A 23,497-nucleotide genomic window follows, 5' to 3' on the forward strand; every position below is an offset into this window, starting at 1 on the left:
TCACCTCCCCATTGCAAAGATCAGATGGAAATGCATCATATTATTTCCATCTTCAGTTTTCAATTGTGTGATGGTTATTAGGCTCATGTTTTCAAACTACATGCCAACATCTGGTCCTAGCTAGTGTTCTCTGCATACTTGTATTCGAAAGGAAATACATTGATTAGCCATACATCGGTTTCTTTCACTTGTGTGTATTGTTTGTCCTATAAGTAAACAGTAAACACTTGATGAAAAAAGTATGGACACCCCCGCTGTATCTGTTTGAAATAAAGTAGCCTGTGTCGTACCTGAGCATCTCTACATGATGTCTGAGGCGACAGACCCGAGAATAAACTATGCCATCATCATCATGGCCGCTGTATCTGTGCATGCATTATACCCAGAATATCAACTTTACAGATTTCAGATGTCATCATCACGGTGATGCATCGCCGTTATAAATGGTTCAGCAGTAGCGACTTTGGCTTAGAGAGTCGGGTGGGGGTCACACGATAGGTTCTGATGGCGTTAGCGCGATGATACTGTAGCCACGGTAGCCGCGGTGAAGTCATTCTTGGCCCCCCACTTCCCGGCAGGTGATGGCTGCCAGCACCCTTGACATACATTTAACGTACACACACACCCGCCAAATCTGCACTCAAATACTGTGGCGATGACAGACCTAAAGCAGTAGAGTATGAATGTTCAGTCTATAAGAGTGCATAATGGAAGCGTGATTAAAGTCGTAAATAATCCTCCACAATAAAGCCATAGACGCGGGCCTCCGGGTGGCGAAAGATGCGTGACAGGACTATTCGTGGAGGGTATGGACATCCAATACTGTGGGGTTTGCTGCGGTGTGAGGAGAGGGGCTGCAGGGAGGCATCGGACCACAATATGAATGCACAAATATACCTTTGAGATGGCACATAAACTTCAATCCTGTGAGACGTTAGCACAGTGAGCATCTAAAGCAGAGGGGCCCTAAAAGTCAAATGTCTCCTGAATTCACTGACGTATCAAAAGTATCTATATTTTGATTTGACAATGGATTTCACAGCATGAAAAGCTGGTATTGGACGTATCGTTATTACAGCATCCCTCCACACATCACTAGCACGTCTGACACAATAGAGTGGGGAAAAAAAGTTCTCCCATCCCGTGTGAGTGGTAAGTTGTTGGCTTCTTAAGTTTCGAAGACATACATTTGAAGATAAATGGTGAGCTTGCAGTATAAGACTTGCAATGTGGTGTAAACAATGAATAATAGGCGTGCAAAGGTGAGTGTAGGGGTGTTATTTCTTGTCTACAGGACTCTAATAATGTGTAAACAAAAAAATACATTATTTAGAGGTTTTCAATGCTCTAGCTATATGGAAATATTCCATGTATTGATTCCTACTTCACAGAATTTCATTTAACACAGCCAGGTCTGGAAGCAATTAACAGCTTCAAACGAGGGACGACTGCACTGCCATTAAAAGGCTAAATAATTTTGCTTTGAGATGCACTGTTCCACTTCTTTTTATACTTGAATGACAGTTACTTAGAGCACTGTACTGTATATGGAGCACTTGAGGGACAGCTATATGTGTATGAAAACATTGTAAAGTGTCTCCTGTCTGTCTGTGTCTATGTCTGTCCATATCGTATATGACTGTAGTATATATACCCCCGATCGCATAGAGTTCAGCCGACCTCTACGAGCACTCAGTGACCTTATGGTTCCGAAGCTGGCTGGGCTGGCTCTCTCATCGTGTCATTGTCTCCTCCTTAAACATCCCAGAGAGCTTCACGTCCCGACACGATCCCCCGTCCTCATGCATGCATGTTCCATCTCTTTTTCCATGACCTATATGTGCCAAGCCTCACAGCAGGGAAGCAAAGTTGACACCCTGGAATAGCAGCAGACGTTCATTCATTATCAATCATGGGTCTTTCATCTCCCACCATCACCTCATTGTAGTCTTGACCAGTACATTAAAAAAAACAAAAAATAATAAATTTGAAATATATAAAAACTTTCAAATTGAAAAAATAATCAAATCAAGATATGGGGGCTTTGTAGTTTAAGTTGTAGAAATACTCATAATTAAATAATTCTAATCTCAAAATATTACATCAACATTAAAAATATGGAATATTTTTTATTAATTAAATATATTTAGTTATTTTGAATGTAATAACTAATTTAAAAAATAGGACACGAGCTTCACAAAAAAAATTACAGCTGACAATCTACTAGTTATTCAACGGCGCCATCTTGTGGTGAACAAAATAGGCCTGTTGATGAATGCCACTTTACCTCCCTACACGTAAATGTCAGTATTCATTCATTCATTCATTTTCTACCGCTTTTTCCTCACGAGGGTCGCGGGGGGTGCTGGAGCCTATCCCAGCTGTCTTCGGGCGAGAGGCGGGGTACACCCTGGACTGATCGCCAGCCAATCACAGGGCACATATAGACAAACAACCATTCACACTCACATTCATACCTATGGACAATTTGGAGTCGCCAATTAACCTAGCATGTTTTTGGAACCCACAATTCCCCCGGAATTGAACCCTGGTCTCCTAACTGTGAGGTCTGCGCACTAACCACTAGACCGCCGTGCCGCCCAATGTCAGTATTATTCCACTAAAACATCTTACGTGTGAACAATGCACTAGTGGGTCAACATCACACTTTATTATATGAACATTGTAATAATCAGACACACGTAAAATACAATTATGGCAAGAGGGGACTGAGTACCGGCCAGTTTCAAGACATAGACATTAGAAAGTGCCTTTCCACATGTAACCTAGTACACAACCCCGCATGTTAAATTAATAGTTCCAAAAAAACATGCTATTATTTAAAGAGTCTCAGAACCATTATCATATAATACAATCTTTATCATGATAATTAAGTATAAAAACAAATGTGTTCTGTCGTGTGTTGCAGGAGTTTGTGTTTTGACACAAGAAGTAAATTTATGCTTGTAAATAATCTTAATCAAAAACAGAGCAAACATCTCAGACAAGAAGTTTTTGAAAAAGTTTTGCTTGGGCAGTAAAAAACGAATAGATTTTTTTTAAATGGCGGCTAGGGAAACATTTAATGGCGTACACACGTACATGGTCTTCATCCACGTGCCCTTTTCAGCACTTTCTGTAAAGAAATCAATGATATTAAATTCATTGTTAAATATAGCAGCAACCACTGTATCAAGACATGCTGTAATATAAAGAGTATATTTAAATAATTAAAATGGGTTGCTTAGCTGTTTTTTTTCTTCAAATCGCTCGTTTTCCCTGATGGTCGAGCACTGCTATATAATTTCTAATTCTAAAACACACTAAAATTCACGATTTAAGTGTGTGTTTATTCGTCACAGTGGCATGATGCTATGTAATGCTTTATATCGCTAATGTGGGTGGTGATTCATTTTGTACTTACCATAAAACCATGCATCACCATATAGTATACGACTGTACAGTAGTAGGTCACATCAACATACTGTATTATACAATTCAATAGGTTATTTACAAACCTTGGAGACAGCTTTGACGTGTCGGTCCCTGATTATAGCAGATTTATCCTCAAAGGCTTTCGTCTTTGCCTCTTCGGCCAAATTGTTCAGGAAGAGCAGAGCGAGGAGCTCAATCTATACAACACAACACCGTCAGCTAGCTAGCTTGCTAGCATTAGGTCACAAATATCACCGGCCATGTCAAACTTACCATCGCTTCAGTCGTCGGCCTCACGATAGCGTTACTCTTCATCTTTGATTTGACCGTGTTTTTCAACTTCGGTGCCTTGTTCAACATGCTGCAACTATCTTGTACAACTGGGGACACCAGAAACGAGTTTACGCTTTCGAAAAGCCCGCTTTCCTCACTTCCGGTAGGTCCTCCTCTTTGCTTTTCACTTCCGGGTTGTACACCCGGTGTATAATACGCTCTGCAGTCGATTAGCTTCCTAAAAATGTAGTCCAAGATCAATACCAACGATAACCTGAAAAAATATGACTCAAATATAATAAATTGTACATTCTTTAGAAACAAAAATATAAGCGGGTTAAAAAAACTTAAACTTAACCACTACCACTTTGAAACAGTAGATGGCAGTGTGGGTTCTGTCACGTTTGAATGTAAAAAAAGAAAAAACATCATGGCGGGCCTCTTTAACACAACATCGGTGGCGTGAGGATGCAACCATGTTTAAAAATGTTTAAAAAGTGCATTTACAGCACTTTTAAGAGACATATTCAAATACATTCATTATTAATATTTGTTTAAAAATATTGTGTTCATTTGCTTTGTCACCTTGCTAAGATGCTTTTTTGTTCACATAGCTTAGCATACACCGTCACTGACAACAAATGCATAAGTCGGATTTTCCAAGTAGCACAGGACTCAGTTTTATTGAATAAAGAATTATCTACTGTGTGATTGATAACAAAAAATGATGATTGTGGGGAAAAAATATGAAGCTCTTTGACAATATTGAGCATCCTACTACTTGACCATAAATTGTGTGTAGATAAACTGCATTGTAACCATTAATAGCTTTGTTTTGAGCACAACTTGAATTGTTTGTGATACTTGAAGAACATGAAACACCATACAACTTTATTATAAATTACTCATTTTTATAAACTTTCTATGAAATAAAATTATTCACATCTGGGTTCACACACTCTACAGGGCTCCATCATCATCATCACTATATTATCATTATTAATATTATTAAAGGAGAAATGAAAGCAACATGAGCCATCAGGCCGAAGAGTCACACTTAAAATCATGTGGACCTTGTTGACCCTATAATTCACACAAAAGTGAACATTTTGTGACCCAAAAATGCAAGCAACACAGTTAAATCCTAGCTTAGCTCGTGGCTAGCTGAGTGGTTAGCGCATGCTAGATAGCAACATGCTGACTTAAAAAAAGAGCATCCCAAGTGGTCTAAAGAACCAAGCAGGAACACAATTAAAAACTTTAAAAGTGTCCTTGCGACAATTCTGACAATAAACAGAACATTAAAATGCTTTCATTTAATTTAGCAAACTCTGTTTAGCCAACATGCTAACGGCTAATCTGTCAAGTCAAAGAGGAAATATGTCTAATCAAAAAGTAAATGTGCACCGGTGTTCAATGTACATCATCATCATTATCATCATCAAGTCCGTGCACGTCTTAAGACTTGGAAAGTTGACCTATGACCTCATGTCACCACAGCAACACATGTAGCGCCTCATGCTAAGTAAACACGATGGTCATGAAAAGGTTTAAAGCGTCTGGCTTTCTTTGAGCGTTTTCACCAAGTAAGACATCGATGAATAGCAAACGCTAAAAGCAGCGTAGTGCCAACATGGCCGCTGTGTTGCCGCTGCATACTAGACGCCAAAGTGAGGTAAAGAGTGATGAATAACCAGCATGCGCTCATCGCAATGTGGGTCAGCGTCACGGCGTCTCACAGTTGGTCACGTTAAAGTAAAGGTCAAAATGTTGTAGTGTTTACGGCAAAATAATGCCAATGCTAACACCGCAGCTGGACATGATTTGCAGAAAGAAATTACTGACAAATCAATCAGGGGCCTCGGCCTTCGCCGTGCCTCAATGAATCGCCGAGTGTGTCCTGGTAGTGCTGTTTTTGGAGTAGGTTCCTGCCGTCTCTCCTTGTCCTTTCTCTGCTCTGTGTTGCTCTGGTACAGTGGATGTATGCATGAGCTTTTTAAATGCCCTGTAAATTCTGCCTAGCAACAATTGGTGCAAAGATGTCACGTGACCAGGAAATTGTCAAGTCAAATCAAGTCAACTCTTTGTTGTTTGTGTGTGCCGGTGTATGTGTCACATGTTACATGTCACCACTAGCGGCCAAAATGGCAGCCTGGTGGTGACTGAACAATAAATAAAGAGACTAGTAGTTCTGTGTTCTAGTGTAAACAAGTCCTTTCTCCAACCCGTGTCCTTATGGGAGGGGGTCCCGGTTACTGTCCTGACGTCCTGGCGGCTTTCTGCTGCTCCATCATGGACCTGATGACGGTGGGGGACATGGCTGGGGTGAAAGGCCGCAGGGGGTACTGTGCGTTTTTGCCGGGGACGTAAATACACTGGAAGTATCTTTGACCTGCAAGGACAGGAAGTGTGGCTTTAGTAGGGGTCTGGACTCATAATGCTGGCTAGGAGGATGAAATGCAGTTGGAAATGAAACAAATCTGACCTGATTTCTTCTGTTCGGTGGGATCAGCTCCTGTCTTTGACTTTTCTGAGAGAAACAAATAGATGATGCTGACAAAGAATGCTACTGCATGTCAGAACAGGATGTACTGTAAGTGCAGAGGGAGTTTTATCATGCATCAACAAAGTGATGAAATGTGAACGTACATCCACCAAGTAGTACTATTAGTTTGAATTGTGGATCTAATATACTGGAACCTCTAAAGCCAGAAGACCTTCATGTAGTTTCAGACGACCAAAAACACCTTGAAAGTCACACAACTTCAGAGTAGTTTGTGGGGTCTTTTTGAGAATAAAATGACAATAAATACAAAGTGATATTTAATGAAACGGCTGCACGGCGACTGAGTGGCTAGCACACAGGCCTCACAAGTAGGAGACTGGAGTTCAATCCCACCCTCGGCCATTTCTGTGTGGAGTTTGCATGTTCTTCCTGTGCGTGCATGGGCTTTCTCTGGGGACTCCGACTTCCTCCCACATTCCAAAAACATGCTAGGTTAATTAGTGACTCCAAATTGGTCATATAAATAGGGTGATAAAATAAATAGCAGCTTTTTACGATGTTCATTTAGCTAAGAACTTATTTTTCCTCACCAGGGCTGAGCAGGCCCAGGTATTCTTCCTCACAGTACGAGTTGGTGCATGTTCTTCCACCGGTGAGTAGCAAGTTTCATGTTTACCGATCAAAATCAACTTTTTCATTAATTTATGCTCACGCGTTTGTGACCACAAAACATAGTTGTAGTTTCCAAATATGAAGTTTGTTCCAGCTTAGAGGTTCCGGGATCTATGGTGTCAAAGTTGGGAAGTGAGGGAAGAGGGAATGTTGCTACAGGACGACTCAGTAAAAGAAGAGAACATGAAGAGGATTATTGCTGCTAAAGCTACAAGCATTTCAATCATCTTCATGTTAGCCTCTTCATGTGGACTTCACTCCAGGAAAGACAATTAGACAATACCTCAGGCTCTAATGGAAGATCTTTTTCCTCCCTCTAATGACAACAAGCACATTAATAATAATCATAATAACCATCAGAATAATAACAAGGCATAACTGTCTAGTTATTGTTGAGGTGATCTACTGTATCTAGCCATTAGTGTATTATTTCTCTTTGACTTCTGCCCTTTGTGCCAACTTCAGCATGTCATATGTCCTTTTGACCACTTGGGGGCGTTAGAATAATAAAAAAAAGCCGTGTCGGTTAGCAGCAGTAGCATTAATAGACAGTTATTTGAAGAAAAAAATCCCCATAAACATGTTAGACGGAGATATTATTGACACCCTCCAAATGGCACAACTATGTATTTAATGTATGGAAACATTTTTATTGTCGACATAATGTTTCTTTCTCATCTAGCCATCTCATTGAAATGTTATGGCAGTCAAACAATAAGTCTTTCTATACTTACTGGCTTTTGGAGGTTGTTTCTCTGCTTTATCTAAAACAAAACAAAAAGGGTCTTTAATTGAAATAAATACACTCTGGAGTTCTGGTCACAAACCTTTACAGATGGTCCCTTTGCCGCCTGATCAGCTTTGCCCGTTGCGTATAATAATAATGCTGATATTAATATATTAGTAAGTAAAATTAGTGTCTTAATTTGGTTGTTATTTACTTTTTAAAACAACTTTGTTGCCGTGGTAAAATAGTTTGAATTATTTAAGGGTCAAGAATGTCAAACATCAAACTGTAAGAACATTCACATAACCAAAATAGAAACCAAAATGTTTGAAAATGGGTCACAATAAAGAAAAAATAATAACCCCTGCTTCAGCTGAAGCAGCACAGCTTCAGAAGATTGTAAATTCGTTTTATTTCTCCTTATTTTTCTGTAACACTTCCTTTATTTTATTATGCAACGTTGGTCTCACCTGGTTCTGTTGTTGATGAAGTTGAAGATTTGGCGGGTTTGTCTTCTTTGACCTGCGAGGTCACGTTGGCCCTCTTCTCGGGCTCCAGCCTGGTCCTCAGTCTGATGGATGGTGAGCGCGGCTCTGCTTCGGGAGCTGGTAGTGACATCGGAAGACTAGGTTAAAGACGTCAGGCCATCAAAAAGAAAGACTTCACATGAACTTGTTTACCTTTTTTGGCTAAGGAGGACCTGACTCTGGTTCTTACGATGTCTTAGAGGAGACAAAAACAATCAGTTTCCATGGCGACGATCCGGCCACTGACGGCCAATGACTCACCCGTTTTTGCTGATGCGGAACTTCTCTTGTGTCGCGTCATCATAGATTCTAACAAAGGAAGAATTATCAGTGATGATAACATACATCGCCATGGCAACCAGTCTTATCCATATTAGCGGCTTCACCTCTCTTTGACATTTTGCTTCTCTCTTTTGGAGCTGTGGAAATAAAAGAAGACATGAAGACCTGATGATTCTAATCTTAGGGGTGAAATAATAACAAGATCATTACGAGTCACCTTTCTTTGGAGTTGGTGCTTTGTCTTTTGTGAGCGTACCACCTGGAATAGACAAGCATCCACACATCTTGTTAGTGTAGCCACATGAACCTAATGGACTGACCGTGGAGTCCAAAGTAAAGCACCTTCACTACCATCGGTGCTCTTTATCTTCTTCTTCTTCTTGGCAGCTGCAGCTAGCAGAGTGGGATTTGAAACGGTTACACAGCAGGAAAAGATGAGGGACACGAGAGGTTTAAACCGCTTTTCAAACCTTTCTTTGCCGTGTCTTCATGAACCTTCTCTGCTTCTGGCTCCACTTTGGGTTCTGGTTCTTAAAATGGGAAAGAGTGGAGGTTGAGTAAGTTGACTTTTGTATTGAAAACGTGACCCCAGTCGCTCTTGTGACAGAAACAATGTGATATTCTTTTCATGGACGCATGCCCCTAAAAAATATACTACATCATCATTTAGATGTGATTGGACTCTTCCTCACCTTTCACCTCAACCACAGTGGGCGGAGTCTGGACTTCAGACAGAGTGGGTGGGGCTTGTTCTGCAGCTTCTGGTTGGACTGGCTGCATTGGTTCAGCTTGTTGGACTGGTTGGACATGTTCTGTTGGTTGGACTTGCTGCACTGATTCAACTTGTTGAACTGGTTGGACCGGTTCTGGTGGTTGGATTGGCCGCACTGGTTGCACCGGCTCAGTTTGTTGGACTGGCTGTACTGGTTCCGGCATCTGCTGCATGACAGGCGGTACCGGCTGAGGGTAGGGTGGTGGATAGTGGGCATAAAGCGGCGCCATCATCGGTTGTTGGTGATAAAGCGGCTGCACGGGTGGGGCAGCAGAGTGGACGGGATGAGCGGTCATAACCGGAGCAGCAGACCCTTGTTAAATAAATGAAATAAAATAAAGACAACTATGTTCAGGTCTAATCAGAACATGACAGGAAGTGGAGATTTTGTGTGTACCTGAGACACTCGGAGGCAGGTAGGGGTTGTCTGTCACAATCTGATGAACTGGAAGACAAACATGTAGAAGTGAATGCAGAAAGTGTCGATCCAGTGAAAGGTCCGTGTTGTTTCACACTCACCATACCAGCCAGGAGCGGATGGCCAGTAGACTGGTGCTGGTCTGCAAGGGCCAACTGAAAGCAACACGGCAACAACAGATCACTAGGTTTACATTTACGATGTGATTTTGAAGGTGTAAGAAGTGATGAGCTACCATCTTGCTGCGGTTCTGGAACCTCTGCTGGTTTTGGCTTTTGCTTCTCAGTCGGTTGCTCTGATGAACAAACAGAAGCAGTTTAATTCTGATCCACTTCAATGCGATCTATGAGGGAATGAAACACTTACCTGCTTTAGACTTCTTGCTCTTTTCTTGTCTTTTAGCTTTTCAAGGACAAAGGTGTGAAATAAAAAACAAATACCCGGTTAAGTACAGCATACAATATATTCTGTATAAAGTGGTGCCTTGGTTAACGTCATTAAACCATTCCAGAAGGTCTGACTCAAACCAAACAGACTCTAACCAAAGCACATTTTCCCATAGAAAATCATGTAAATCCAATGAATGCGTTCCAGACACCCAAAAATGTTAACCCAAAACACATTTTTGATGACGATGCAAATTAATTACAAACAACAAATTAATGGACAACTGAACATTTGACATCACCTTTACCTCGTCTGGTTGGGAAAACCATCAATTATCAAAATAACAGATTGTAAACAGGTTTTCTATGCCATAACTACAAAAATATTACATTTATTACTATTGAATACTGCTTTGCAGAAATTCACTTATCACAATTGTGTCTCGAACCAATTAACCACAAAACTGTACTGTATGGATTACTGTATGATGTTCTGTTTGTGTACTGTACCTTTAAGAAGAACTGGAATTCTCCTGATCCGTCTCATTTTTGGCTCCAAAGTGGCAATTCTGGGAAGAGCTGAGAAGTAAAGTATGTATTGTTTACACAGTGTCCTGTCAGTAAAGCGTCATGTCATGACTGACTGCTACCTGTCCTCCTGGGTTTGCCATCAGATCTTTCTGTGCTCCTCACTGCTTTATGTTCTTCAGCAAGAATAAAAAAAGCAACATCACCTTTACCACTTTTATCTGAACATCACCAAGAACTTTACAATGAATCCCACACACCTTTCCTCCTCACAGCAGAAACCCTCCTGGAAGCTTCTGCAAAAGTCCATGCACAAACATGGATGAAGTTGTGAAATTACAGTAAAGTCTCCTTATATCGATATCGGTTAAAACGAATTACTACTTATTACGATACTATTTTCATTTCCTGGCAAATTTCTAGTCTTTTATGATATAATTAGCTCCGTTAGTACGATACCCGGTTATTATGATAATCCGGTTACTAGGATGCCCTTTTCATCTCCCGCCAGCCAATTTGGTCTGCTTATATCGATACAAAAGCAGCTTAAATCAATCTTTGCTTAAGGACTTCAATACCAAAAAAGAACACGGCGAACGGCTGCTTCCAGTCAACTTTATTTTTCACACTTCCACCACCAGAGTGCAGCACACACAGCGGAAAACACCCGTCCCTCGCGCCTACCCCTCCGGGTGGCAACACCTTCCCTATCGATAGTTCCGGGGTGAATTATGTCCCGGTAACCGGTAATCACTACAGCGTAAGTTTATTTTTATTTACTGTAGTACAAAATGTATTGTAGTACAAAAGCATGCTAGATACGCAATCCATGAACTCAAGGAGAAAATTACATGCCATATCAAAGATCCGCCCACTTTTAATGCAGTTCGGCGCAGGATCGGATATATGGATAGTCCGGTTATATCAGTATTTTTTCCGACTCCCGAGAATATCGATATAACGAGACTTTACTGTAAATCCAAAAATCACATGCTGTTCTTCTATCATCGTGTTCTTCTACCACAACATTTCAACATGATGTTCTAATATGATGCTCTACCATGATTCTCCACCAAGATGTTCTAACACAATGTTTTAATCATGTTCTACTATGATCTCCTATCATGATGTTCTACCATTATTCTGATATGATGTTATCCCATAATGTTCTTACATGGTGTTCTACCATGTTTTCATCTGATGTTCCTGTATGGTGTTCTACCACTGTTTTCCAACCTGGTGTTCTACCATGATGTACAGCATGTACTGTACCGTGATGTTCTAACATGATGTTCTCACTCTGTTCTGATATGATCTCATAATATGATGTTCTAAGACGGTGTTCTACCATGACATTCTACTATTATATGACATTATATGATCTAGCATGGTGTTCTACCATATGCCCTGTAATTGGCTCCAGCATATCTGCTACCCTCGTGAGGATAAACGGCATAGAAAACGGATGGATGGATGTTCTAGTATAGTGTTCTACCATGACCATGTTCTTACACAACAGTCTAACACGAATCTCTACCATGATGATCTACCATGATATTCCGATAAGATGTTCTCCCATAATGTTGAACCATTGTGTTCCACCATGTTCTAACCTTTGTTGTCGGAGGTCCTGCCAGCAGACGTTTTGGTCTTAGCAGCAGTCATGCAGGGGCAGACTAGAAGAAAGGAAAAACAGAATCAAGTCAGTTGAATGTGAATGTGACCAAGAAGCGGCCATGTTTTCTTCTGCCTGACCTGCGGGTGTTTCATCCCTCGCTTTGCTCGCCTTGGTTTCCTCCTCCTCATCCTCGTCTTCACCCCCCAGAGGGGCGGGCGTCATGGCTTCATACAAGCCAAGCATCTCAGCTTCATCTCCCTCATCCTCCTCTCTTTCAGCCTCTGATGCCCCCTCCTGGACCGGAAGTGACTCTGCAGACGGCCCTGCATGAGAGACTGACATGAACTTTGACCTCATCGACCTCCGTCATGATTTACGATAACTACCTGACAGCACGTCATCTTCATCATCGTCGTCCTCCTGGTGAGACTCTGATGTCACGTCATCGTCAAGGAGAACTTCATCGACGGCCAGTGATGGCATGACCTCTCCTTCACCTTCCTCCTCTTCATCATCCTCATCCTCAGCCAAGGTGTCGCTAGTCTCAAAGGGAGGAAGGCTCAACTCTTCCTCTCCATCATCATCATCATCATCATCATCATCCTCCTCCTCCTTAGTGACATCGTCGTCTTTGTCGTCAAGATCGTAGAGGTCAGCATGAAGATCCTCGTCTTCCTCGTCAGTCATGACAGACGGGACATCTTCATCATCCTCCCCAACTTTGATGTCCTCCTTCAAAACTTGAAGAGGAATCTCCTCCACCTCCTCTTCATCATCATCATCATCATCATCATCCAGAGGAGGAAGATAGGAGTCATCTCCTGCAGCGGCATCATCTTCCTCCTCTTCCTCGCCAAAGAGAAGCACAGGCTGTGAGAGCTCAGTGAAGGCATCATCTTCATCCTCATCCTCCTCAGCAGGAACATCTTCATCATCATCCTTGTCCTCCTCCTTGGCAGGGACAACTTCATCCTCCTCTTCCTCCTCCTCCTCCTCCTCCTCTTTGGCAGGGACATCTTCATCCTCCTCATCGTCCTCCTCCTTGGCAGAAACATCTTCATCCTCCTCATCCTCCTCCTCCGCCTCCTCCTTGGCAGGGACATCTTCATCAGCATCCTCCTCCTGCTCAGCTTCTTCTTCATCATCATCTTCATCAACAATGTCTGTTCCATCCTCATCATCATCACCTCTGCCTTTGGCCGCCACCTCCTCTTCTTCCTCTTTGGTGTCACCATCTTCATCTGGGCCAGCCTCATCTTCTTCACTGTCATCTTCTCCCTCCTCCTCCTCCTCCTTCACCACCTTTTCCTCCTCCTCTTCCTCCTCATCATCTCCTTCTTCCACTGAAGCCTCCTCCGCCTTCACCCCCTCCTCTTCCTCTTCTTCCTCACCAGTCTCTTCATCTCCCCCCTCCTCCTCTTTCTCATCACTGGCATCTTCCTCTTCTGTGGCTTCCTCCTCTTCTTCCTCACCAGTCTCTTCATCTCCCTCCTCTTCCTCATCACCAGCATCTTCCTCTTCTGTGGCTTCCTCCTCTTCATCCACAGCAACTCCATCTTCAGTAGCTTCCTCTTCCTCCTCTTCATAGTCCTCCTCATACTCTTCCTCCTCTTCATAGTCTTCTTCCTCCTCCTCATACCCCTCCTCCTCCACCAGTTCCTCCTCCTCCTCCTCCTCCTCTCCCTCCTCATACCCTTCCTCCTCCACCAGTTCCTCCTCCTCCTCATCCTCTACCAGTTCCTCCACCTCATCTTGGGCATCTTCTTCCTCCTCCTCCTCGGCAGCCTCCTCTTCCTCATCGTCCTCATGGACCACCTCAACCGCTGGCCGTGACTTCTTCACTTGCATGCCGATGACTGGAACAAGCATGGAGACAAGTCGCTAGCAACAAAGTACAGTCAAGTAAAGTACATCAAAGTAAGTCATGTAAAAGACAAGTCAATTCAACTAGGGGAAAATAAAGGTCAAGGAAATACACTCAACTAAACTAAGTTCCATTTGACAAAAATAAAACTCAAAGTTAATAAACTAAATTAAACCAAAATAAAGTAAAATACAGTAAATTAAAATAAAGTAAATGAAACCAAAGTAAAGAAGAATTAGGCAGTAAATTGGACTACAGTCAAGTAACTAAACAAAACTAAAGTAAATACAAAGTAATGCCAAATACAGCAAATTAAAGTAATTTAAGCAAACTAAACTAATCAAACTGAGGTAAATGAAACTAATACAACTCAAGTACATTTAACTAAACTAAAGTCAAGTAAATTGAATAAAAGTAAATGTAAGTAAAGTTGCATGAATTAATGTAAAGCAAAGAAAAGTATTTCCACTTCTAGAGAACAATGATGGACTATCCCTGACATGTTTCTCGCAAACAGTAACGTCAGTGTACAGACCTTTACTTCGTGATGGTAGAAACTCCCCTGAAAAACAAGTAGAAAATACAAATTCAGTCGTAGCACACAGAATTCACGTTAAGTGAACAGATTAGCGATTAGCATCAAGCCAGAGAAGAAAAACACGTGCGTTAGCTGGTAAGCTGTGTTTTATATTTTGGTCTTGTTGTTACCGGGGAAGAGGAAGGGCGTCTCCACAGTTAATGACACCAACACAGACAGTTAGCATCAAGTACCTTTTTTCCTCTTAAGCTTCACCTCCACTTGCTCCTCCTCCTCCTCCTCCAACCACGTTGACTCTTTGAGACGGTTCATACACTCAGTCAGCTTTTCCATGTCTAGTCTACTACTGAAATAATATTCTGCAAGTGGGTTGTTTTTTAAGCTACATACACACACTCTGGGGGATACATTATGGTCGTCTACTGAGTTTCTAATGTTTGGGGCTTCTGCATGGATGTGCGGTGATGCGTTGTGATGCATTGGAGCAGCAAGCTTTTTTCAAATGTCCGGGTGTATGCAAGTGATGAGGACCAACCTTTTTTCCTCACAGCGTAGAGATTTCCTAAAGAAAAGGAAGAAGATGTTTGAGAAGACGAGAAAACGCCTACAAAGGTGTCAAAGAACATGTACCATCGTCTTCGGGTGCGATGAGGCTGGCAGCAAACTTTAACATGACGCTTACGACGTTGGTGGACGTCTCCACCACGTCGTTGACGGCCTTCACGGGGTCAGAGCCGATCCTGCTGAGGCCGCCTGTGAAAGAGACGTTGGTCAAAGACCAACTTTATTCCCCCTCATCCTCCACGTGAAGCCAACCGGAGGAGGAGCTACACTTTTGATTGACATGTGATTGAAAAGCATCAAGGCCATGCCGCTTTGAATACAACCTTTCACTTTGACTACTGCAATACAAGAGAATATTATACAATATATTATATAAACATCCGTCAAAGCACTACCTTACAGGCCGCTTTCAACGTGCTCATCAACAAACTCTCTCAGTCATCTTAAAGGTCTGATGCACTCACTGGCCACTTCATTAGGTACATTAGGTATTTCGAAAACCTGTTTAAAATCTTTTCTACATTATTCGAGCCATCTGGACGTGAAATAACACCCCATAGTCATCTTTACCCTTGTATTATTGTTATAGTTGATGTATTCAGAGTAAAAAAGAAGCCATTTAGGTTAGTTCATTTTGTTGATGGTGGACAGGAAGTGACATTGGGGGTTCAGATTTGAGTTTTGTGCCACACGTGCACCCCACATATGCAAGTTCAGATGATTCGTACGTCAACTATGTTCTCCGAAAAACAAACAAAAAAGCTGTCAGGATTATGAAAGTGTACTTAATAAAGCGTCCAGGGAGTGTGATTCCATCCTTCTAATCTAGAGTATGTCCAACCTACCTAACGATGCAACTATACGACCATCACAATGCAAACTACTTTTTGCCTTAAAAACAAGGATGCATCTCATTGAAACGTTTCAGGTGAGCTTAATTTGTCTTTTGTGTCAAACTGAAGCTCAGCACGAAGTTCAAATCTTTAAAAACCACATTTTTGATGGAAGTCCACAAATGTATCATGGTGGCTTTTAGAACATTTGAAGATCTTTTTGCTCATAGAAATACACAAGCATCATCACATGAAGGCATCTAGGTGTACCTCTAGGTGGGGTACGGACAGGCAGCAATGCATTTTGTGACAACTACGAGGCACAGTCAAGGTTAGGACAAAGTTAGTTAGTGAGGCTCTCTCTCTCTCTCTCTCTTTCTCTTTGATGGGGGCGGGGGGTTAGTGGGGGGGGTCCTTGCCTCTACGCTCTGACTCCTTTAAAACCTTCCTGACGCCAGGAGTGGGGTGACCTGGTTGAATGAGAGACAGCGGCAGTGAGCACAAAGCACAAAGAGCAGGAGGTGGCAGCACCCGGCAGAAGAAGAAGAGGTTGTGGAGAAGATGCTTCAGTACAGTGACAAACAAGATGTTCTCAGCCGCATGTAAGTCATGACCCTGGTGGCCCTCACCTGAGATGGTTTTGTAGTCGGTCAGGTCGAACATGATGACAAAGACACATGACCATGTGATGATGAGAGCTAGGACCAGGATCCAGGCCAGCGGTGAGCTGAACGTGGAGTACAGGTCATCGGTGAACGTCTTCTTGGACAGGCGGACGGACAGCACGCCGGCGTCTCCGTTCTTACCGTCGATGACCATGGTGGTGGTGGCGGTGGACGACCTCGCTGAAGAGAAACATTGACAGAAATAAACTATTTTCATGTCAATTTCAATGAACAATTCCGATGTGGGGCGGCACGGCGGACGAGTGGTTAGCGCGCAGACCTCACAGCTAGGAGACCAGGGTTCAATCCCACCCTCGGCCATCTCTGTGTGGAGTTTGCATGTTCTCCCCGTGCATGCGTGGGTTTTCTCCGGGTACTCCGGTTTCCTCCCACATTCCAAAAACATGCTAGGTTAATTGGCGACTCCAAATTGTCCATAGGTATGAATGTGAGTGTGAATGGTTGTTTGTCTATATGTGCCCTGTGATTGGCTGGCCACCTCTCGCCCGAATGAATGAATTCCGATGTGGTACCTGAGACTATGGCTGTATAGTCATGTATTGTATGCTGTTCTAGTAGCAAACTAGTAGGTGTGTGATGGACAAGAGCAGCAACAACAAGTTCCTGAGGGTGTTAGAGGATCCCTCAGTCCACCTGTTGACTCTACTCAGCTGGCACTGGCATCACCATTGCTGACTCAAACAGCTTAGCGGCAGCACAACACACACACACACACACACACACACCAACTCGCGGCCTGCTTACTTTGATGAGCTGAAGGACGTCACAAGAAATCAAGCAAAGCTCCAGTCATTTCTTTCACACTTTAAGGCTCATGTTCACTTGAAGGAAGGCTCATCTTTTTTTTCCAGCAAATTATGACTTCTGACCTTATATGTCAAGAGGCAAAGGGCACTTTTTAAACCCTTTTTTAGCCGTAAATTGTTCTCTCCCTGCTGCAGTGGTTTGATAATCCCTTCCGTGCTGGACTCCTCCTTTTAAGGACAGTCCTTGTACGCCTTGCAGAGGAAACTCTGATCTGCTGAGAATTGAACAAATGAGTGAAAACATTCCCTTAACGAGGCCAAAGCAAAGTCTTTAGCCTTGTCAGGCGAGCCTCCATGTTTCCATTTCCTCTGCTAGCAAGACCCTTTGGTAACACTTTACAATAAGGTACACAAAATTACAGTAATTAATGAGGAACCATCCTACCTAACCTAACATGACCACTATTCATTAGTTCCTCACTAACTACTCTAAATGTATGTCCTCAGTAGCTACTCTACTCAGTAGTTCCTCAGTAATTACTCTAATGCATGTGCCTTAGTCATCAGTTCCTCAGTAACTACTCTAAATGCATGTGCCTTAGTCATTAGTTCATCAGTAACTACTCTAAACATATGTGCTTTAGTCATTAGTTCCTTGGTAGCTACTCTAAATGTATGTGCCTTAGTCATGAGTTCATCAGTAACTACTCTAATGTATGTGCCTTAGTTCCTCAGTAACTACTCTAATCATTAGTTCCTCAGTTCTTCATGAGTTCATTAGTAACTACTAAATGTATGTGCCTTAGTCATTAGTTCATCAGTAACTACTCTAATGTATGTGCCTTAGTTCCTCAGTAACTACTCTAATCATTAGTTCCTCAGTTCTTCATGAGTTCATCAGTAACTACTAAATGTATGTGCCTTAGTCATGAGTTCATCAGTAACTACTCTAATGTATGTGCCTTAGTTCCTCAGTAACTACTCTAATCATTAGTTCCTCAGTTCTTCATGAGTTCATTAGTAACTACTAAATGTATGTGCCTTAGTCATTAGTTCATCAGTAACTACTCTAATGTATGTGCCTTAGTTCCTCAGTAACTACTCTAATCATTAGTTCCTCAGTTCTTCATGAGTTCATCAGTAACTACTAAATGTATGTGCCTTAGTCATGAGTTCATCAGTAACTACTCTAATGTATGTCCCTTAGTTCCTCAGTAACTACTCTAATCATTAGTTCCTCAGTTCTTCATGAGTTCATCAGTAACTACTAAATGTATGTGCCTTAGTCATTAGTTCATCAGTAACTACTCTAATGTATGTGCCTTAGTTCCTCAGTAACTACTCTAATCATTAGTTCCTCAGTTCTTCATGAGTTCATCAGTAACTACTAAATGTATGTGCCTTAGTCATGAGTTCATCAGTAACTACTCTAATGTATGTGCCTTAGTTCCTCAGTAACTACTCTAATCATTAGTTCCTCAGTTCTTCATGAGTTCATCAGTAACTACTAAATGTATGTGCCTTAGTCGTTACTTTATCAGTAACTACTCTAAATGCACGTGCCTTAGCTCCTCAGTAACTACTCTACTCATTAGTTCCTCATTACTTCTTCATTAGTTCCTCAGTAACTACTCTAAATGCATGTACCTAGTTCCTCAGTAACTACTCTACTCATTAATTCCTCGTTACTTCTTCATTAGTTCCTCAGTAACTACTCTAAATGCATGTGCCTTAGTTCCCCAGTAACTAGTACTCTACTCAATAGTTCATCAGTTCTTCATTAATTCCTCCGGAACTACTCTAAATGCAGGTGCCTTAATTCTTCTGTAACTACTCTACTCATCAGTCCCTCAGTTCTTCATTCATTCCTCAGTAACTACTCTAAATGTATGTGCCTTAATTCCTCTGTAACTACTCTACGCATTAGTTCCTCAGTTCTTTATTAGTTCCTCAGTAACTACTCAAAATTTGTGTGGTTTAGCCATCTAGTCCTAATTACTTCCTCAATAACTAAATGTAGGTGCCTTAGTCATTAGTTCCTCATTAGTTTTCATTAGTTCCTCAGTAACTATTCTAAATGTATGTGCCTTAGTCATTGCCACAGCCGCCGTGTGGGGGTGCAGCAGAGCCTTCATCCTGACAGTCAACGCTGACTGAGGCGCTTGGGTCGCAAAGTAAAAGTTAAATGCAACAGTGCCAAATGGTGTGCTCACATCTTTCAATACAGTTGAAAAGCCGAGATTTTGGGAGATCTTGCAAATGTTTGACGGACAGTACGCCTGGGAGAACGTAGATGTCACAGACAGCATATTCCTCAACTGTCCAACACTAAGACGACGTGTCCAAGGACATGAGAAACACCACCACAAATGTATGGCCCTTGAAACACAAGCTTGGACTTCCTGATACATATAACAAGATTTAACCAAAAATATATCATGCTATAGCACAGCATTTCCACAAAATACTCATTTGCTATGAAATACTTTTTCTGTGGATTTTCACCGAGCATTTTGTTTCACAATACTACCTGCTTTGGAATTGTTCATACATGAAAACTGTACCGCTTCAAGCTGTTTTGGGGGTATTTTTAAAATGTTGTGCATGCCAGGCCACTCCATATGGAAGATAATACATGATGATATAATAATAATGATAATAAACACAAACACAACCGTAACACTCTGCTCAAATCTGCTGTAAATACCCACAAAAAATCAGTTGAAAGACCCCGATGAGGAAGCGCTGTCCAGCCAGTACACTTGACAGACTCACAAAGGGTGAAAATACTGAAATAAATTAATAAATTAATGAGTTTATGTACACCATGCAGCAATTGATGTGTTATCTTCGAGAAGAAAGCTAATGACGGCAACGTCTACTATTTCCTGACAGTGCCGACGTCCATGATGGGGGGGGGGGTGGGTGACCAAAGAGTGGGCCGGGGACCATTTGCGGCCACACGGCTGTTTGTTCAGTGTTGCATCCTTTCATTTTTCACCATGTGACCCTGTCTGGAAAAAGTCTGGACACCCGTAACATAAATGGTGCAGCATAAATTGGACTGGATGAGCCTCAAGGCAAAAGGCTTGACTTTTAACACCGCAGTCAGCGTGGACGTCAGCAGGCTGCATTACAAATAGACGATACATGATAGCAGCATATTTTTAGACGCGTCCAATCATGCTAACTACCCTTCACACACATGGAAGTTCATATTCCAGCCATACTTTACCTTCTGCTTCAGTCATTGCGCTTGGCTAAAAGTCGTCTGTCCTTGTGGCAGTTGACGTTGCCATGAAAACAGTCAGTGATGGCAGGTCCTTCACTCCTGTGTAAGATTTAATCCCAGTGTTTAATCCCAAAGTGGTAAAAAAAATTGTGTATGTGTCACTCTTGGCCTCCAACACTGTGCATTCTTCACTCCGTTTCTTCCCCCCGCAAGACAACACAACCTGGTGGCTGCAAGCTGGAGCGAGGTGGTCCAGTGGGGGGGGGGACAGACGAAGACCAGGATGAGGGTGTCTTTGCCCTTTGGGGCTGCCTCAGAGTCAGCCCCACCTCCTCCTAACAGAATTAGATTTTGGGAGGGGTGAGTGAGATGTCGCCTCGTCCCAACAACTTCACATGTGGACAGCCGCAGCTTGACTCCACTTGGAAGTCTAATTAATCTACACCAACATGTGGACACTGAATGTGATTTGGTTGATGATAAGCAACCCAATCCACGGCCACATTCACGCCATGTTTGTGACGTGCAGCAGCCGAGTTATTCTTAGAGCTGCTGCCTGCTGCTGCTGCCTTTTTAGGCCAGAGGCGTGACCTTAGCACCCTGTACAGTCCCCTCCCTTCCTCCAGAACGCTCAATGCAGAGCTGTCATGCATGAAGAGGGGGGGGATACTTTTAATAATGTGGTTTGAGCTTGACATTTTTACATTGACATTTTTAATGACAGTCCAGAAACAGCAGCTTATCTATGACAAACACATAGAGTGTAACTTCCTGTGATTACAGTACATCTTGCTGTGATGTTTGTATTAACCTCAACATTGCATTCAGACAGCCCGTCATACAAACATATTTACGAGGAGCAACGTGACAAATATCACTATTGTGCATGCACAATTTGTGCCAGAATGTGCTATTTATAGGCGTATCTAGGCCTGTCATGATAATAAATGAATAATTTCATTACAAGTTCTAATCACAGTTTTCAAATAAATTAATCACCATTTGTCACTATGTGCGAACTATGCCCATTTTAATGTAATTTAGGATTAGAAAATACAAAGACACAAACTTTTCATTATTTGAAGCGAAAATGAGAAAAGATTTAATTGGTCATATGAGAGGAAACACTCCTTGCCGGAAGATGGCGCATACAGACATGTAACTGTTTGTCAACTACCATTTTCTACCACGATTAAAAAGTACACGAAGAAGAATGCGATGCGGAAGTGGTAGTGGATGCCCTGTAAAGTAGCGTGTGTTCGCCACAACGGATATATTTTTCATCATATTATGTTAATGTGGACAAATGAAGCTTCGTGTCCTGCGCTTTGATTCAACGTTTGCTGTGGTGTCGATGTTTGTGGAACACACAAGGACGTTTAATTGTTTGCGTGGAACCCGGTGACGTATTGAGTGGACGTTGTCTGTAGTTCAGTGATTGGCTGGGTCGTTCTCATAGGACTAGAATGTGACCAACATAATATAAATCATTGGACGTTTTATTGCGGCGTTTTCGTGGGTAAAAGTATTGCTATACAGTGCTAACAATGGGTGAAGTGGCTAAGGTAAACCGCCGTGAACGAGCAGAACTCTTTACGTAACTCTGCATTGTTCGGAAATGAAAGACTTATCCAAAACTATTTGGACAGCTGCCTTGAATGAATAGTTGATATTGCTATTAGTGTTTATGTCTGAGAGGCAAATGAAATGTGTTCCGGTGGCAGCCATCATGCTTCTCCGAACTCCCTATAGCAACGCGAATCAACACTGACGCCATATCCGGCATTTGGGTCGGAAGGCGGAAGTACTTTGAAGGGAACGCTTCGAAGCAAATATTTAATATCATTAACATTTCTTGCCGTTTGTATTGATAAGAATTTAAAGTAATTATTTGTGACGGATGCCGTTTTTCAAAATGCCGCCACCACCACCTAAAAGGACCAATGTGACGAGGACGATAGAGCTAAAGAAAGAACTCATTGCCAAGTTTGAAAGCGGCGCACGAGTCTCTGATCTGGCTGCTCAATACAATATGGCAAAGTCAACAATATCGACCATATTAAAAAGAAAAGAAGCCATCAAAGCTGCTGATGTGGCAAAAGGAGTAAAAATACTTACCAGTAAACGCCATGTAAAAATGGAAGAAGTGGAAAAGATCTTGCTTGAATGGGTGACTGAAAGACAGTCCAGGGGGGAAAAGGTGTCTGAGCCGATTATTTGCGAGAAGGCAAGGCAGCTGTATAGTGACCTGATCAGAGACAGCCCGGGGGATAGTGCTGATGACTTCAAGGCTAGTCGAGGCTGGTTTGAAAAGTTCAAGAAGAGAAGTGGAATCCGTTATGTGGTTCGGAAGAGGGAGAACGTCCGTGCGGATATACAAGGAGCAAAGAAGTTTTCTGAGGAATTTCAAAGGTTTGCAGAGGGCGAAGGCTTTCTTCCCCAGCAAGTGTTTAATTGTGACGAGACAGGCCTCTTTTGGAAGAAGATGCCCAAGAGGACATACATCACGAGGGAAGAGAAAAGCCTACCAGGACACAAGCCTATGAAAGATAGGCTGACTCTCCTGCTCTGTGCCAACGCTAGTGGAGACTGCAAAGTAAAACCACTGCTTGTGTACCACTCAGAGACCCCCAGAGCGTTTAAAAAGAACAACGTGCAAAAAGATAAGCTGAATGTCATGTGGAGGTCCAATCCCAAAGCTCTGGTGACCAGGCAGTTCTTCTCTGAGTGGTTCCAGGAAGTGTTTGCTCCAAGCGTGGGGGAATTCCTAACAGAGAAGAACATCCCACTCAAAGTCCTTCTGGTCCTGGATGCGGCTTTGGCTCAGCCTACAGGATTGGGAGAAGATTGGAGCAGCGAGCACGACTTCATCACGGTGAGGTTTTTACCC

General features: G+C 42.3%; 2 protein-coding genes across 3 annotated transcripts; both read right to left on the reverse strand.

Annotated features, from left to right (window-relative positions):
• Positions 1-1,244: 1,244 nt before the first annotated feature.
• On the reverse strand, positions 1,245-3,911 carry cenpw (centromere protein W). Of its 2 annotated transcripts, none has more exons than XM_058057106.2 (3): positions 3,709-3,911; positions 3,519-3,632; positions 1,245-1,877 (listed from the first exon to the last, which is right to left on the reverse strand). In XM_058057106.2, exons 1-3 carry the CDS (start codon positions 3,793-3,795, stop codon positions 1,851-1,853), a joined length of 228 nt encoding a protein of 75 aa, XP_057913089.2. In that variant the 5' UTR covers positions 3,796-3,911; the 3' UTR covers positions 1,245-1,850. The 2 variants fall into 2 exon arrangements, with proteins under 2 accessions (XP_057913089.2, XP_057913087.2); XM_058057104.2 differs by lacking the exon at positions 1,245-1,877 and adding an exon at positions 2,658-3,136 and having other exon boundaries at positions 3,709-3,907.
• Positions 3,912-4,380: 469 nt separating this feature from the next.
• Positions 4,381-20,937, reverse strand: LOC131107236 (uncharacterized). The gene is made up of 27 exons (XM_058057067.2): positions 20,611-20,937; positions 16,573-16,788; positions 16,363-16,413; positions 15,177-15,299; positions 15,082-15,108; positions 14,544-14,570; positions 12,531-14,000; positions 12,282-12,467; positions 12,140-12,202; positions 10,787-10,822; positions 10,649-10,702; positions 10,509-10,577; positions 9,979-10,014; positions 9,848-9,907; positions 9,714-9,767; positions 9,592-9,639; positions 9,115-9,507; positions 8,893-8,952; positions 8,765-8,815; positions 8,640-8,681; positions 8,527-8,559; positions 8,402-8,449; positions 8,294-8,335; positions 8,084-8,218; positions 7,621-7,650; positions 6,194-6,238; positions 4,381-6,100 (listed from the first exon to the last, which is right to left on the reverse strand). The coding sequence occupies exons 1-27, from the start codon at positions 20,624-20,626 to the stop codon at positions 5,961-5,963; spliced, it is 3,555 nt and encodes a 1,184-aa protein (XP_057913050.2). The 5' UTR covers positions 20,627-20,937; the 3' UTR covers positions 4,381-5,960.
• Between the last annotated feature and the right edge of the window lie 2,560 nt (positions 20,938-23,497).

The sequence above is a fragment of the Doryrhamphus excisus genome, linkage group LG19 (genome assembly GCF_037039965.1).
Source record: "Doryrhamphus excisus strain RoL-2023G ecotype Guam linkage group LG19, RoL_Dexc_Guam_v1.1, whole genome shotgun sequence".
Lineage (NCBI taxonomy): Eukaryota > Metazoa > Chordata > Actinopteri > Syngnathiformes > Syngnathidae > Doryrhamphus > Doryrhamphus excisus.